At 39.3% G+C, this 18,805-nt stretch overlaps 1 protein-coding gene across 4 annotated transcripts in view; it reads right to left on the reverse strand.

The window, feature by feature from the left end:
- Positions 1–2,500: 2,500 nt before the first annotated feature.
- Cnot4 (CCR4-NOT transcription complex subunit 4) overlaps positions 2,501–18,805 on the reverse strand; it is a 101,682-nt gene continuing 85,377 nt past the window's right edge. For 2 of the 4 annotated variants that reach the window (XM_090333356.1, XM_090333357.1), the window contains exons 11-12: positions 4,584–4,796; positions 2,501–3,891 (exon numbers count right to left, since the gene is read on the reverse strand). In XM_090333356.1, coding sequence (XP_090189482.1) covers positions 3,590–3,891; positions 4,584–4,796 — 515 coding nt within the window. In that variant the 3' untranslated portion in view covers positions 2,501–3,589. The remainder of the gene's footprint in view (positions 3,892–4,583; positions 4,797–18,805) is intronic. The other 2 variants (XM_090333359.1, XM_090333358.1) reach the window with 1 other exon arrangement.

Consider the following 18,805-nt stretch of genomic DNA (forward strand, 5'->3'; position numbering starts at 1 on the left):
AACAGAAACATAGATCATTCTTTTAAGACCTATGTCCAGGACTGAGCGGTACACACGACAGACCTGTCTTTCTCCAAAATGACTTTCACAACTTATCAGAGAAGCAAAAGACAAACTATAACCTCAAGACTCTTTTAGTTGGATGTCTCCTAAAGTCTTTGTCTAAGACACCAATATTAGCTTCCCTTTTCCTTAAACAGTTGGGGATTGCTTTATTACTAGCTTTTCAAAATTAAACAATAAATCATTCAGGGATACACATATAGCTAACAAAATTCCAAAGAAAATAACTGACATGAAAATCAAGATAATGGTTGCTTATAGAGGAAAGACAAGGAAGTGTAATTAGAGAGGCATCTAGCAAGCTGTTTATTTTTATTTTTGCTGGTCCTGGGGCTTGAACTCAGGGTCTGAGCATTGTCCTTGGGCTTTCTCAAGGCTAGCACTCTACCACTTGAGCCACAGCACCACGTCCAGCTTTTTTTCTGTGTATTTGGTACCGAGGAATGGAACCCAGGCCTTCATGCATGCTAGGCAAGCACTCTACCACTAAGCCAAACTCCTCAACCCAAGCTGCTAAGATATTATGTGCTCTATTTTTAACCAGGATGGTAGGTACATGGGTCATGATGGTTTATCTTTATTCTTTAAATGAAGGTCATATTCTTTTATAAAAAGTCTCATGTATAATTCAATAAGCATACAATTACATGCAAAAAATTGAATTTCCTTTCTTTTACAGAAAAAGCAGCATTTGTGTTGATAATGACCATCTCAGGATTCTTTCTCCTTCTGCACTCAAAGACCTCAATTACAAGTTACTACGTCCAGAACATTCTTGTGTATTGGTCCATCACTCTGAAGTACAATGAGAAAAATCAGGAGGCTGAAGCAAAGTTTGCAGGACAGTGTTTATTTTCTTTTTTGCAGCACTGGAGATTGAACTGATTGGGGTGATCACACCTGACCAAAGAGGGTAGAGAACAGAAATTAAGTATTCTCTTCTCAAGCCCAAGCAATCTGTATGATTTGTATTATTTTAGGCTGTACTCAGGAGTTGTCAACTTGTTACCCATGTCCATTAAGGGATGAACCAACCAGAAGTAAATTGTATATACACAGCCACAGCTGCTCAAGCCTGCAACGTTAACTACTGGGGCGGGGGGGAGATCACAGGATGACTTTTTTTGTGTGTGTGGGTCATGGGGCATGAATTTGGCCTAGGTGCTGTCCCTGAGCTCTTCAGCTCAAGGCTACCGCGCTACCCCTGGGCTTGGGTGCTCATCCCGAGTTCTTCATCTCAAGGCTACGCCTGGCTCAAAGGATGAAGTTTTAAGGTGAGCCTGCACACATAAGTTTCTGAAGCTCCATTGCACTTAGTGGGCAAGCAAACACACTTCTTACCCCCCATACAGGAGCACACAGTATGGCATGCCTGTCATATGCAGGTATCCAGGGAAGTACAAGTAGGAAAGATCTCAGCCAGGGACAGCAGGGGCATAAAATGAGACTTTATCTTGAAAATAACCAATGTAAAAAGGGCCCAGCTGGGCATGGTGGATCACGCCTATAATCCTAATAATCCTATAATCAGGAGGCTGAGATCTGAGGATCATGGTTGAAAGCCAGCCCAGGCACTAAAGTCCCTGAGACTCTTATCTCCAATTAACCATTAGAAAACTGGAAGTGGCATTGTGGCTCAAGGATAGGGTAGCAGCCTTGAGCTGAAGAGTTCAGGGACAATGCCCAGGCCCACGGTGTGGGTGGTAGCCTTGAGCTGAACAGCACCCAGGACCAGAGTTTGAGCCCCACGACCCCTCACCCCCAAAAAAGAATATCATACAATATGGCTGGTGCCATGGCTTTTACCTGTAATCTTAGCTACTCAAGAGGGTGAGATCTGAAGATCATGGTTCAGTCAGGAAAGTCTGTGAGATTCTTATCTCCAGTTAACCACCAAAAAGCAGGAAGTAGTGCTGTGGCTCAAGTGGTAGAGCACTAGCCTTGAGAAAACCCAAGGACAGTGTTCAGGCCACAAGTTCAAGCTCCAGGACTGGCAAAAAGAAAAAAAAAAAGATTGATGTGAACAGATATATCTGTGGATCATCTAACTCAGTGCTTCTGGATCTTTCCTGCCATGACACTCAAGAGATGGTAGTCTATACATTAGCGGCTCTCTGCCAGATCTCTCTAGGTGAACCAGTATTTCAGCATGTCAGGAACCCATGTCCATTCTAGCATAAGCAATTTCTCAGTTGGAAAAAGAGTGCCGCCCTACATTTGTCATAGCAGGGAGAAGTCTCAGAATTGGAAAATAAACTTTTGGATACAACAGGGTTGATCTTCAACAATTGGCAGCAGCTGTTTTCTGATTCTTCTTCTAAACCATCCTTATCGCCAAAGATATGAAATCAAATGGAAGCATCAGGTGGCAATTAAGTCACAAAATATTTCAGACTCACATGTAATAAACTGGAAAAACAGTAAGAACAACAAAAGGTCATCATCAAGTTTTCTGTTTTATTTAAGATTTTAGTTTTAATTCTGAAGAAAGAGGTACATTTCCTTGTTTTTAGTTTTAGCATCAGGTTATAACCAGGTTTGTTTTCTTTTCTCCTGTCTTTTCAATACTGCACAAACGTCCAGAAACTACAGGGTTAAGTAAAAGCTGCAGGCAAGGAGGTCAGAGATTTGCTTCAGTTGGTGATCAGATGGCTCCAGAGCAGTGCTATTTCAGAGTGCCCTCGGCAGGTAGATTTCAGGTCAAAGAAAAAAAGATTCTGACAGAGGAGAAAGACTGAAGAAATCACTTATAGTCCAGCTTTTATATTATGTATAGGTATTACATCTGCGAATACTTTTTTCTTTAAAGTATTTAAATTTACTTTGAGTCTAAAGCCAATTTTTTTCTCCTTAAACAAAAACAAACACCATTTCTCCCCTCCTTATAAACTCTTTAGCAATAGGCCAATTGCTACTACAGATCAATTTGTCTTGTCATCAACTTCCAATAAATTCTTTTGTTTAATGACACAATCAAGTCCTCCCCATCAACTCAAAAAATTTTAAAAATTAAGTTGAAAGAATTTTCCTGCAATAGTGATAAGCTGAATACAAGATGGATGCCAGGACCACTGCTTTCCCCCCATGCATTTAGCAATCTCATTTAAATTAACCTGGTTTTCAAACTTCTGCAGTTGATATGCATTTACTTGACCTTTCCTATGGATTAATCGTCATTTTCTGCTAAGCAGATCATGTCATTATTATGCGCAACAGACAAACAGTAATTTTCTAAGTACTGAGACTGCCCTTTGATTTCCTTTTTTTTCCTCTCCTTAAAAGGCAATTTTTTTTTTCAGAAACATTCAACAGTGTCACTCAAATGCTGGGATCAACAGAAACTTTCACAATGAAAAGAAAAGATGGTAATGACCCTGTGATCGCATTGCATCTGGGAGTAGGGAGAAAAAAAATGATCAGGAACTGAATTCTTCAGAACATAAGAGATGAGAAGGGAGCTGTGGGTGGGCTGAGAGGGAGAAAACAGGGTGGGACAAATCTTGTATTTTCTAATTTTCTCCTTTGCCTAGTGGCGGTCCAGTGTTGAACTCTGTAGTAGATCTGTGGGGGTTTTACTGGGGGGTCTGAAGGCTGTCTGAAAGCCTGGGGGTGGGGAGTGGAAGCTGGAAGGATTTGGAGGAGGAGGGTAGGGACTCCAGCTGGCTCTGTGCAGAGGGATCTGTGTGCTGAAGGGGGCGCTGTGGGGGGTTTGTGATGGAGCCGAACTGGGGCCGTCCATCTCTGTGAGGGCCTGAAGGGATTTTAGCCAGTGTGGAGGATTGTCGTCTTGAAGAGAGTCTAAACTGTTTCCTGAAGATGCTGGAATACCTGAAGAGAGAACAGAAAAACACAAGAGGAAAGGATAAGTTTAAAGAATAAGAAGTTTGCCAAACAAATACATAAGGCTAAAGTCATTAGCTAATCCAAGAATAAACCCAGAAGAAATTACAATTTTAAGTACCTTCCATGTATAGGACAATCTACAGTTTTAGTCCCAACCACCCGCCCCCAAGCAATGAATGAGCAAGATCTCTTGTCACACATACCCATGCCTCTTATTTGAACTATAGACTTAGTCCTCTGTCACAAAGGCAGAACTGCTACTCCGCCCTCCCCCAATTCCCTCAGAAGTGAATGATGGCATTTCCCCATTGTGAATTATCTTTCTCTAGGGAGACCTAAACAAGATAGCCTTATAATAGAGAGCTTTATTTTTAACAAGTGGAGTATGTTCCTGTTAAGATGGCTCAGTCAGACGTTTTGGTATTCTGAGGCCTACAAAATACATGTGAATACCTACTTAGACTTAAAGGAGCAGCAGAGGCCTGGATACCTTAGCACATTACAAGGCTGACAGGTTCACAGAGACTGAATAACCCTGCCCCTCAAAACAAAACGGGCCACCCACACCTGTGGCTTCGTGAGGGAAGTTAGGTTGAAGAGATCTGTTTTGGTTTTAACCTGATCTGAAAACAAAAGTGATGGCTGTGAGTTGAGCTTGGAGGGAGTGAGAAAGTTACCTGTGATGATGGCTGGGTCTGTCCAGCTGCCAGGGCTGTCCCAACTCACGCTGTCGGTGGTGGCAGTGTTGGACGTTGGTGCACTGTGGTTGGCGTTGGAGGGGGAAGAAGAATTGGGCAGTCCACCAAAGTTGATGTTAATGTTGGGTAGAAGTGCCCTTAGCCCGTCCTGCCATTCCTTCATATTTAAACTCTCTATAGAACTGCTGTTGTCTGGGAGATTTACCAACAAAAAAATGAAAGATAAAAAAATAAAAAGCTGACGTTAGAAACATATGTTGTTCTTCAGTGGTTAATTGGGAGAAGAATTATTCTTTCTTTAATGAGCATTTAAAATGGTTGTCCTATTGAGATAAACTAAGTTAGGATTTCGCTTGTGAGATAAGAGCCTCTGAAGTAAGGGAGAGGACACTTGCTCAAGGATCAGGAGAGAGAGTTTCTTGTCTCTCTCCAGCCTCAGTACCACTACAATGCACAAACCAATAACCAACCTTCAAGACTCAATGAGCACAACCTAATTCCAGCTACATTACTCGGCTTCAGTTAGTGAGGCATTTAGCCAGCAGGTCTGATGTGTGTTATAAAAAAGGCAAGTGCATGAGTCCATTAAATGGAAAAGTTCTTTTATGAAGAATAAACACAAGCAAAAGAAAAATGAAGTTATTTCTGATTATGAAGGTAATAATACATTGTAGAAGAGAAAGGAAGTACTGAACAAGGTTCTGAATCTGAAAATACTATTTTTCTATTAATCACAAAGATGAAGGAAACAGGAGCTAGGACACCTTTTGGATGGAATGATTTCCAACACAGCCCTCCTATACTATGATAGGTTATGCTAGTCTACACTAGGCTATGCTATACTACCAGTTTTACAAATTATTCAAAATCTAAGCCCCGGTATACTACCATTTCAGGGTCTATTTAAGATAACATAAATAAAAAGGCACAGTCAACAGCCCTTCAGACTACAATGGATGAATAGATCAAAGCTAAATATATATGTATATATAAATATAAATAAAACTAAAAGCTACTCATCTATTAGAAAGAACAGATGAATTGCAAGGAAATGGGTAGATCTAGAAAAATTAGGAAAAGTGAAGCAGAACAGACTCAGAGGGCCAAACACCATATATTTTCTCTCATATGTGAAAGAAGCTAGATCTAAAATACAAATATGCATGATGACATATGTGGAATTTTATGCACAAACAAACTGACTACAGGATGTATATTTAGGGGAGGAGCCAAGAGGTGTAACTCTTCTGACAATTAATGAATTGTTTTAACAAAATTAATATGAGGAAGGAGAAATACGTTTGGGGGAGTCAAGTGTTTGGGATCACGGGTGGGATGGGTAAAGTCTAAAATTACTTAGAGTAATTTTTTATTGAAAACAAATATAAATCAAACTGCCTACTACAGTTTTAGAAAGATCACATTTCTCTTTCTACAGAATTTAGTAGCAATCAGTATTGAGGATGGTGATGATAATAAAGTTCTATCAGACATGGTCTATGCTATTTGGTAAATTCTTGATTTTCTTCTTACACTTTCACCTTGCTCGTCAGTACATTTCAGTAAATGAAGCATTTAACAGTATTAACCTTATTTATAAAATCACACAGACACACACACACACAGAAACTAAACCCAGGAAGGTCATCTCTGAACCCAAGTAAGATGAATTAAAAGCATTCTTATACTACACAAACAAAAAGGAGGAGGGGAAATGAACTCAAACTTATTTTCATCTCATAATTGATGCTATTCATTAAGCCTGGTCTTTCATATATTGCATATTATTTTACAATTGCATTGTGTTGTGCATTTTACAAGGCAACCTCAGTTATTTCATTTGATCCCCACAACAACCCTGTGAGGTAGGCAGAAGACAAATAATCTGCATAAAAGATAATAGACAGGAATAATTTGTTAGCAAAGTAACAAATTACATGGTGGCATACGCATGTAATCTAAGCACCGCTCCCACTGAAGCTGAGGCAGGAGGATCAAGAGTTTGAGGCCACATTCTCTAAAACAAAAGCAAAAAGAAACCTGGCTACTGAGAACTTTGAGGTCAGATGCTGAGTTGTATTTTTAGAATCTTATTAGTAAGGTCAAGTGTTATAGCTTATGCCTATAATCCTAGCTCCTTGGTAGAGAGAAGAAAAGCTTACTACTCTTGTCTCCATTATTGGGGGTGGGGGTGGGGGTAGGGGTGTGCACATGCTGCATGCCAGTTCCAGGGCTTGAACTCAAGACCTCACACAGCTTGCTAATTGGACCTGCACTCTACCACATGAGCCACACCTCCAGTTCAGCTGCAGTTCACTATTGCATGCCAAGTGCTAGATGAAGAAAGAATGAGAAACAGGAAACCAGTGGAATCTTAACTTCATCAAAACAGTTCATCTCAGTACAACTACACCTCAAATCACCTCCTTTACCCATCCCACCTATATTGTCTCCAGCCTAATTCTGTTTTGGTCATGGGCTTCTAGTGAGTCCATTCCTTGAAAGGTTTATTTGACAAGGTTTATTTTTCCATCCATCCATTCGTTCATTCACTCTGACATTGCTGGGAAGCTGAACCTAGGGCCTCCCATGTGTTAAGCAAGCACTCTACCACTGAACTACACTCCCAGGCCTACTAACACTCTGGAGGCCATTATTTGTCATTGTAGGGCCAGTCTTGTGCATTGTGGGATGTACCCACTTGATGCTAGGAGCACCAACACCTCAGCTGTGACAACCAAACCTGTCTTTCAGACCTTATAGAGGCAGGAAGACAATTGAGACCTACCGATAAAGGAAAGTGAATTCTTTTTTTCCCCTAAGGCTTTAAATAATATGACTAGAATACAAATTTCTCATTGGGCACGGTGGTTCTATGCCAGCCTGGGCACAAAAGACCCTGAGACCCTTATCTCCAATTAAACTAGAAAATGGGAAATGGGGCTGTGGCTACAAGGGTAGGGCGGTAGCGTTGAGCTGAAGAGCTCAGGGACAGCACTCAGGATCAGAGTTCAAGCCCTATGACCCACAAAAAAAAAAAAAAAGAATACAAATTTCTCCTTTAAAAATTACCAGCTGGCACTGGTGGTTCATGCATGTACTCCTAGCTACTCAGGAGGCTGAGATCTGAGGGCTGCTGTTCAAAGCCAGTCCAGGTAGGGAAGTTCGTGAGACTCTTATCTCTAATCCTAAGCCAGAAATGGAGCTGTAGCTCAAGTGGTAGAATGATAGCCTTAAACACAAAAACTCAGGCCTATTCAGGCCTAGAGTATAAGCCTAGTACCAGTACCAGATTTTGGACCAGAGGCTCAATCTGATGTAATTTCATTTCCCTTGATGAGACTTCCTACTAGAAATACAATATGTACAAGTCAGTAGGTCTAATGGAGGAAACCACTATAATCTTAGAAATCTATCATTGTTAGTCTTTTATTAGCCAGCACCCTAGTCCTTAAGAAAGAATTAACATCTGCCTTGTCCTTGCATATGAATAAAATAAGAGAAGAAAAAATCATCTGAAATGTGCTGTTTGACTAATGTCTGACAACAAATGGTACTAAGCTTTGCAATAAGCCCAGGCAGGGGGGTTCTTACTTGCCAGAAACTGGTCCTGCATGGGATAACTCCCATCATTCTTTCAGAAGTACTGTGTAATCAACCTACTTAATGAGCCTTCTCTTCTCATCAGCAAAACATCACAAAAACAAACTAGATATGGGAGTGTAATACTTTCATCTTTCCAGACACAGGAAAAACTTGAAAAAGACTACGCACAAATACAATGAAAAGGGTCGGGAGTTTGGCCTAGTGGTAGAGTGCTTGCCTAGCATGCACGAAGACCCAGGCTCGATTCCTCGGTACCATATATAAGAAAAAAGCTGGAAGTGGTGCCGTGTCTCAAGTGGTAGAGCTCTAGCCTTGAGAAAGCACAAGGACAGTGCTCAGGTCCTGAGTTCAAGGCCCAGGACTGGCAAAAAAAAATATAACGAAAAGCAAATTAGTGCATATTTTAAATCAAAAAACATTTTATAAGTACTTCCTTAGTAGTAGTATAAGGCATTGGGGACAGGACTGCTTACTGCTAATATGTTTAAATGTTTTATAGGACTAAAAACTAATTTTACATTGTAACATATCAATATGTACAACAAAACACTCTGTTCTGTTCAAAGAACTTGAATGCTGTAGAATTTAAAGGCATACCATTTCAAGTACTTTTAAAATGTCCAATACCATATTCGCATATTTTCTGTGTAAAAGGTGTCAGTAAACATTCAGTTTAGTTAGCTCAGGAAGCCTTTCATTAAAGCTTTTATGGCTAAAATTCTGCCTAACAGTCAATCCTTAACTAGCTGATCATTACATACTAGTAATAAAAATAAAAAGTCCATATGCAGTATATGTGTTAAAGCTGTTAAACAGCTAATCATTCTGTTCTCAGTGTGTACTAAACACCTATGTTATTAAGGAACATGAAGTTAGTGATTTCATGACAACACAATTTCTTCTGAGCAACTGAGAAGAAATGACTAGTGATATACATTGACTAACAAACACTAAAAAATATGTTCAAACCCATTGGGCACACATTGCGAATGGGCAGGTGGGTGAGAAATGGTGGCATTCATGGAGTCCACATCTTAGTTACCACAGGCTCTCCTGACTCTGAAGATCTGCAATGGGTTAGAATTACTACTGATATTTTTACAAAACACTGGGCTAATCCAACTATTTTCTAGGAAGTACTACAAGCAGTAGCTATGTTACAAGATAAAATTAAGCTTGTGCTCTGACATCAGATCTCCCAGGACCATCATACAATGATAGCTCAAGCGAGTGTAGCTGGTCTTATAGTGACCAGAATGCTTGGTTCCTTTCTGCTTCTCATATTAACTGTACTATTGGTTTTTTTTTTTCTTTTTTTTTTTTTGTCCATCGTGGGGCTTGAACTCTGGGCCTGGGCATTGTCCCTAGCTCTTCAGCTCAAGGTTACCACCCTACCCTTTGAGCCACAGCACCACTTCTGTTTTTCTAGTGGTTAATTGGAGATAAGAGTCTCAGGGTCTTTAGTGCCCTGGCTGGCTTTGAACAACAATTCTCAGATCTCAGACTCCTGAGAGGACTACAGGCATAAACCACTATGCCCAGCTCTGTACTGTGTCTATTATTATGAATTACAAAACTAGAGACAACAAAATGAAAGCAAACCTGCTCTCTATGACTAGCTATCACTGGCCATAAACCAATGAATTTTTCCTATTTGTGTAAAATTTTAGCCTGAAGAATGGAGGAAGTTGAGGGGAGGATACTAGCACAAAATATCCCCTATTATCCTGGTTTCATTTAGTTTACATACTAGGACATCATGCAAAATTCCACTTGAAAAGTAAGATCTGATTAGCTAGGTATAGTGGTACAAGTCTATAATCCCAGCATCTGGGAGGACTGGGAGTCTGAAGCCAGACTAGGGTTCATAATCAGAACTTATATGTAAATTAAAAGATAAATATATATACACATATACATATAGACATGTATATATATTAATTATATCTATGTTTATATATTATACATATGTATGAAAAAGGATGAAGCAGATATCTTCATAATGACAACACTGTGTGAAAAAACAGACTTTAGATAAGCCCAAACAAAACTAAGTATGTGTTTCAACTAACACGTTTCCTTTTGTTTTGCTGGTCCTGGGGCTTAAACTCAGAGTCTGAGTGCTGTCCCTGAATGTCTTTGTGCTCAAGGCTAGTGCTCTACCACTTAAGCTACTGTCTTTGTGATACCCCTTCAACAAGGTCCAAAATCATTTCATTTGAATAAATGCATAGGATTTTTATTAACTAGCTTGATGCAATTACATTCACACACCTTCTAATTTTTCCAGTTTTTATGTTTGGGTAGGGACTCACATATTGGGCACTTTTCAGGTTTCCAATACAAGATGCAACACTGAGGCCAGAGACCTCATATTTCCTACCTCTACTAGTAAGTATTCAGTCACATCTGTACTTTCTCCAATCTACCACCTGAGCTTTTTCTCAAAAGCTTTAATCTTCACTGTTGTTCTTCATAGTTCTAAGTCAGAGGCTCCTACTTACTGCATCTTCAGTGGGGCACAGGAACAGCCTGTTAGCCTCCGGCCTAACCTCCTTCCTCCTACCAGCCTATCTTATCTCATTATCTCCTACTGTTTAGGGGTTGGAATTTATCTTAATTAGTACCCCCCCCCATCACCGCCCAACTTCCTCAATCTTCAACAGCATGTCTCCAAGTGATTCAAATATAAATGAATTTCTAGAATATGAAATTTTAAACAACTGGCAAATTTTCTCATAGTGAAACTTAAAATAGAAAACTGTATAAGTATATGCTGAACTTTAGGAGTGCTACAAAAATCATCTCAATCTGAGGATCATGGTTCAAAGCCAAGCCAGGCATGAAAGTCTGTAAGACTCTTATCTCCAATTAACCACCAGAAAACCAGAAGTGGTGCTGTAGCTCAAAGGCAGTAGCCTTGAGTTGAAGTGCTCAAGGCACTGGGACAGCGCCCAGGGCAAGAGTTCAAGTCCTACAACCAACCCCCCCCACCCCCAAAAAAAGAAAAAAACAACTCAATTGATTAAATAACTATGATATGCAGGGAAAGTAACTGCCAATGAATTTTCTAAGGTAGTCACCATATCATCAGCAAATGTAAAAATGTTATTCTAGATGACAGAGTTTATTCTTAAATTTCAAGGATTATGTTTATTATAAAGCAAAACACACAAGTTTTGCAAAGCAGAATTGCTGAGACCACAGACAAAACTTTCAAGAGTTTCACAGATTGGAAAGTAAAGTTTAGCCACCTGAAAAATTTAACAATGCAAATGAAGAGATCTGAAATACAAAACTTAACAACATAATAAAAAGGCTCAATTTTGTTTATATTAGTAAGCTAGGAAGCAGAATTCACAAATAGAAAAATCTGAATCAGCTAAATATGATGTGTGCTTCCTGAACTTTATTTTCTATCATCTTCCTTGACTAGAATATTTTCCAAATCTGGATTAATTTTTACTTTCTTCAAAAAGTCTCTTTTTTTCTTCCATCCAGGTAATTCTAGATGACAACTCTTACGGCTTAAGAGAACCAGTTGTCCAAAACATTGTAGAGGCTTTGTTTGAAAGCCCAGGCCCTGAGTTCAAGCCCCAGGATTGGCAAAAAATAAATAAATAAAAACTTAACACACACACACACCCACACACAGACATTTAGCTATTTTAGCTATGTAAAGTGTAGTTTGATGGGAAGAAAATTGCTAGGAGAAACGTAAATGTGTAATACTAAATAAAAGAAGTCAGACTGGAAAGTCTAGATACTATTTTTCCAAACATAAGACTATGGAGGTAGTAACAAACATAGTGGTTGCTGTGATTAGCAAAGACGGAAGGAGGATGGAGAAGCAAAGAGGTTTCCAGGGCAAGATAACCACTCTATACATACAATACTATGACAGGGGCCGGAAGTTTGGCCTAGTGGTTAAAGTGCTTGCCTAGCATGCATGAAGACCCGGGTTCGATTCCTCGGTACCACATATAGAAAAAAGCCGGAAGAGGTGCTGAGGCTCAAGTAGTAGAGCTCTAGCCTTGAGAAAGTCCAAGGACAGTGGCTCAGGCCCAGAGCTCAAGCCCAGGACTGGCAAAAAAAAAAAAAAAAAAACAAAAAAACAATACTACGACAGATGTATGCCGTTACACACTTATCCAAATCCACAGAATGTGCACTACAGTGAGCCCTACCATTACACTATGAACTCTGAATGATAGTGGTGTGTCAATGTTTACCCAAAGACCACTAATTGGAGGATACTGATAACAAGGATACTGTACATGTGAAGGAATAGACAGCAATGGAGAACCTTTGTATGTCTTATTCAGCACAGTCCACTTTTAAGAAGGATAGTTTGTTCTTCCTTCCTCTTACAATTTATTCATTTACTCCTTTGAGTAAATGAAAATTCTTTTGCTTTCAATGTTCAAATCATTTCTCAATTTACAGAGTCCACATCTGTGGAAACTTTTCAATGCCACAGATAATGTTCTGTTATTGACTATTATGTTATTCATGTTGCACAGTTGGAATTATTACATTATTTTTACACATCTACAAAGTTAGGTCTAGTCAGAAACCATGCTTTCCAGTGCTACAAAAAAAGAAACTCCTGTGGATAAAAATATTTTAAAAGACTGGTGAACTTAAAACATTCAAATGCTCATTCCTAAATCACTAAGTGAATTCAGTTTAATAACCATATAAAAGTCTCCATCCTGCCAGGCACAATGGCTCATGCCTGTAATCCTAGCTACTCAGGAGGCTGAGATCTGAGGATCCAGGTTCAAAGCTAGCCTGAGCACAAAAGGACCTGAGACTCTTATCTCCAACTAACCCCTAGAAAACAGGAAGTGGGGCTTGGCTGGATAGGGTGGTAGCCTTGTGCTGAAGAGTTCAGGAGCAACACCTAGGCCCAGAGGTAGAGAGCAGTATTCTTGAACTGAAGAGCTTAGGACAGCACTCAGGCTAAGTTCAAGTCCCATGACCCACGCAAAAAAAAAAAAAAAAAAGTCTCCATCTTCAGCTATAATGCAACATAATTGAATTTATAACAGATTGCCAGAGATGGTCTTGATAGAACCAATTCTCAAGGTTAGAATCTTATTATAAAATAGGCAGGAAGGAAAGAGGGAATGAAGATTTAAATAAATACATTAAAAAATTACAAATCAGATGCTGTACCTTTTATTTTGATATCCTAGAATTTTATATACTGCATCAGAACTAATGTTTTATGAAAAAATTAATTCTATTAAATTCAATTTATTTTGGTCATACTGTTTAGAAGTGCTGATTTTAAAAGTTAAGTTTAAAAGTTAGTCACCTTCAATATGAAGTGAATGGTATAATACCAACATTTTCTAATATCAAAAACCTTTATTGATTCAATATTTAACAGTGTAGTCAGTAGCTGCTCTTCAATCTACTTCAAAACAAAGACTATGTTTTCTGCTTAACTATGTTATAAATGAAAAGCAGAGGAAGAAAAGAAGAAGAAAGAATATGATCACTTAAAATCAAAAGCCTGTTTGGAAATCAGCTGAAAAGCTAGAAGCATGGTTCCCAGGAAGACAGAATCTGGTGACTATGGTAACTGAGTCCAGAGATTTAAGTGAATATTCTAGGTCTCAATGGAGAGTTCTCTCTTCTGAAAATGGAAGATTAAGTTGGGTCCAGTAGAGAAATGATACAAAATAGTGAAAATTATATTCAAGCAATGATTACCCTACTGACTGTGTTAAGTCACATGGAGAAAAAGTGTTTTCGTCTTTGTTCAAAAATAAGAAAAAGAAACCATAGAGCTGAGCACAGCTAGCAGAATGAGACTCACGGTGATTATGAGTTAAAACCTGAAAGTTTATCAAAACAAAAAGTTTACACTGGTGTCTCATGTTTGCAATTTTAACTACGAGGAGGCTGAGATCTAAGGGTTGTGTTTCAAAGCCAGTCTGGGGAAAAAAAAAAAAAGTCCATGAGATTCTTATCTCCATTTTATGCACCACAAACAGAAGAAAGAAACAGAAAGAAAAAGCCACAAGTGGCTTTTTGTGGCTTGTGTGGTAGAACGGTAGCCTGGAGCAAATAGCTCAGGAATAGCACCCAGCCCCTGAGTTCAAGGCCTACAAGAGGTGCACACCCCCACCACACACTCCCCCACAAAAAGCTGCCTTCTATATTCAGAGCACATTTAAGTGATACATATTTAAGTGAAACATTTAAATAACACACCTATTGTTTAAAATAAAGGTATAATCTCAAGAATTTACACTAAGCTAGGTGTGGTGGCTCATGCCTGTAATCCTAGCTACTCAGGATGCTGAGACCTGAGGATTGTGGTTCAAAGCCAGCCTGGGCACTACAAAGCCCATGATACTCTTAGCCTTGAGCTGAAGAGCTCAGGGCCAATACCCATGCCCAGAGTCCAAGTTCCACACTGGAAGAAAGGATTTATACTAAAACTCAAGACATATACCAAGATCAGAGGAATTTAACAGTGTAAAAGAAAAAAGATACTTCATAGCAAATCTTACTTTAAACGGGTATTAGAAACAAGTAAGGCATATAGATCCATAATCCATTAACTGTGATTTTGATTTTTTTTTTGGGGGGGAGGCATTGCTGAGAATCAAAGCTAGGACTGCATATGCTAGTCAAGTGCTATAACCATGAATAAAAAAAAAAAAGTATTCTTAGGATGGATGTCATAGATCTTGCTTGTAATCTCAGCTACTTGGGAAACATACTGGGAGATTCCCAGTATGAGGCTAGCCCCCACAAAAACTTAGCAAGAACTCACCTCAAAAAACAAGTTCTTGCCTGTAATCCCAGTGGGGTGGGAGGTATACTCACAGAAGGCTCATGGCCTGACATTAGTTTGGGTAAAGGCCCCTAATGGACAAATACAGCAAAAAGACTGGTGATTTGGCTGAAGTGGTAAGAGTGCTTGTCTAGCAAATCCAATGTCCTGAGTTCAAACCCTAATGAAAACAATGAACAATGACATGAGATCTAATTGTCAGTTTAAGGTCAATGTAAAACCTTCCTACTTGACTACTGAAGCCATAGCTCAGGGCCTCCTTTACCTTTAGCTGTGTACTGGGATTATAGATGCAATGGAGGAAAAAATAAACAGCTTTGGGGTGCCAGACTTCTTGCAAATGCAATGTAAAACATGACAGGGTGTAAAACTGCCCAGTAAAGTTCCAGATCACTATGTCCTGCTCAGAGATAGTAAGAGTGCAAACAACAGTACACGTCCTCAGGATACAATCTCACCATATCAAAAAACAGCACTAGGTCAAAAGAGTTGATTGTAGTCAGCTTCGTTTTCTTCTTGGAGATGATGATGGTATTATCATCTTTGGTCCTAACGGAGTTTTCCTTGAATCAGTATGCTGAAAACAACCTCCTCCATTGAAAAAAAGTAGATAGAATATACAAGGTATATGAATGGGCAGCTCTTCTTTAGAGATGAAACTGAGAGCATAACTCTGAGTAGATGGGTGGGTATAATGCAACTTGGTGCCATTCCGATAAGACATTTTAATTTTGTAGTATTAGAGATATCAGCAGTCTAGTGGTAATGCATATGGTCCTTAAGTGCTCTTTGGTGCTGCAGAAACGTTCAGGGTAAATTAAATTCCACTTTGGTTTTATTTTATATTTTAGTTCTGACATCAGTAATTATGGCTTTTTTTTTGTGTATGTGGGCTGCATACATGCTAGGCAAGCACTCTACCAGCAGGCCACATTCTCAGCCCTCATGAACATTTTGAAAGCCATCAATTCATTATTTGCGCTGATTCAATGTTAAAATCCCTGAGAAAATTAATAAATAAGACACAATATTGTTTAGGGAGATATATATTTTTGGAATCTTTATATATTTTTCCCATTGAATTATATATATGAAAACAAAGTCAGATGGTAAAGGCTAAAGCAGTTTTTGAACTGCTGGTTGAAAGTGAAAAGAAAAATCACTCTAGAGTCTTGTTTATGATTATCTGATCAGAGAACTCTCAAGTATCATGATTCTATTATAAAACTTTTTTTTTTTTTTTTGCCAGTCCTAGGGCTTGAACTCAGGGCCTGGGTACTGTCCTTGGACTTTATTTTACTCAAGGCTAGCATTCTGCCACTTGAGCTACAGAACCACTTCCAGCTTTTTCTATGTATGTCGTACCAGGAATCAAACCCAGGGCTTCATGCATGCTAAGTGAACATCTACCAGTAGGCCAAACTCCTGGCCTCTATTATAAAACATAGTGTCTTTTCTGTAGGTTTTCCTAAAGACTATGAGACTATGACATAGGGATAGTTACGTTTAATAATGAGAGAATTTAATCATAAAAGTTATGAAAATCTGCATTTAAATTATGTGTACTATTTAACTGTAATACATTTAAATAATCTTTGCTCCCTTCAGACACAAAAGACTTGGCAGAATAAAAATATAGCATAGCTCTTGAATATATGGAACTGAAACACAGCAGGAATAAAAACATGAGCAGTCATACAGAAGTAGCCTGAGACTGTTTCCTGGGCTGTATTTAGTAAATGGAGGACTTGGCTGAAGATTCTTTATTTACCGTCTCCCTCCCTGTCAAATAATGTATTAGGTCAGCTAAGGTAGCTAGATAAGCTCTGACCTGCAATATAAGGTGAACAATCATGGAAACAAATCACAGCCCAGAAAGGAGGAAGCCATGGTTATGGTTTCTCATTCCATCAGCAGGCTTGTACAAACATGGTATTCTTTTTTGTTTTGTTTTGTTTTTGCTGGTCCTGGGTTTTGAACTCATCAGGGCCCGGGCACTGTCCTTAGGCTTTCTAAAAGCTAGCACTCTACCACTTGAGCCACAGCACCACTTCCAGCTTTTTCTGTGTATGAGGTACCGAGGAATTGAATCCATGGCTTCATACATGCTCGGCAAGCACTCTACCACTAGGCCATGCTCCCAGCCAATAAACATGGTATTTTTGAGCAAAGATTTACTCCAAAAAATTATGATTTTCAAATGTCATAGTTGATATCACAGCCACCATACACAGATACATATCTAGCAGAGTTTAAAAATATTTTCATGACAAGAAATTAAGAATGCTTAGATGAAAACAGGTATCTTTATCTTCGCCTTGCTATACTTCACCAATTATTCTCAAAGGCTAGCCTAAATATACAAAATATAAGGACCAAGAATGGAATAACCCATCAATGTATAGACTTTATTTATTCACATCATATATTTTCCTTGGGGAAAATTATTAATATATTTTTGTAATCTACTAAGACCCTTGAGTTCCTCTCTACTCTCTTTAGCACAGTGGTTTTAATTTTAATTAGCTACATAAATCAAGCAGAACGGCCTAATAACTACTGAGATACTTCGCCTTCTTAAGTGGAAAGTCTATTGGTGGTGGTGGTGGTGGTGGTGGTGGTGGTGGTAGGTACTCCTAGTTCACCGCAGAAATGACTGGGAAAAGTCAGCTCACCTGTAATCTGAGCTCCTCAGTTATCAGACTCACCAGGTCCCACATCTAGTCCATCTAACCACTCATGCTCTTTGTCATTCCTACCATTCATTTCTACCATTTCTTCATGCTTACTAAGGTTTACTTATACCTCTCTTATCTCACGTGTTTTTCTCCAGCACCTCCTCAGTTCTCCCTTTCATATTTTCCTACCATGATTTCAGAAATCTGCCTTATAATTACTTCAGTTTTGTTTGTGTGTGTGTGTGTGTGTGTGTGTGTGTGTGTGTGTGTGTGTGTGTGTGTGTGTGTGTGTGTTTGCCAGTCCTGGGCTTGTGTTCAGTGGCTGAGCTCTGTCCTTGGACTTTCTCAAGGCTAGATCTCTACCACTTGAACCTCAGCACCACTTCCAGCTTTTTTTCTATCGAACCCGGGTTTTCATACATGCTAGGCAAGCACTCTACCCCTAGGCCAAACTCCTGGCCCCAATTACTTCAGTTTTTAAGAAAGCTGACCCAAGATTTCCCTGGCAGGGACATGCATTTGGGCCTTCATGGATTGAATTCTACTCCCAGAAAGGATTAGAGGGAAATTATGTAGCTGGTAAAATAGCCTTCCTTCAGCCTCCAGCCCTGATTAGACATCTATCTACCATCCTCTCTTTGCTTCTCACCCATCATTTAGAGAGTCCTCTCAGTTAGAGGTCCGCACACTCATCATTCCTTTGTCATCATATTGAAAATCATGCTCATACCACTGATTCACAGAAAACTGCCATGGTGGACTCTTGATCACAAGATTACATATTTCAGTGCTGTATTCTTGTCCTCTTTTTCACCCACCTCAATATTTGTTGTCTCCACTGCTGATAATTAGTGCTAAACCAAGAATAAAATACATGCACATAGCCAGGTGCAGTGGCTCACGCCTGTAATCCTAGCTACTCAGGAGGCCTTCTAGTACCTTATTTTGGGGGGTAGGAGCTCATGGTCTGGCTTGAGTCAGTCTAGTCCATGATCTTCTCTCTGTGCCTCACATGCCTAGCTGAGACTACAACTGTGAAACATTGCTCCAGGTTAATGGCTGAAATAAGATCTAACTTTTTTGCCTACGCTCATCTCAAA

The sequence above is a fragment of the Megascapheus bottae genome, chromosome 5, assembly GCF_031878675.1.
Source record: "Megascapheus bottae isolate mThoBot1 chromosome 5, mThoBot2.hap1, whole genome shotgun sequence".
Lineage (NCBI taxonomy): Eukaryota > Metazoa > Chordata > Mammalia > Rodentia > Geomyidae > Megascapheus > Megascapheus bottae.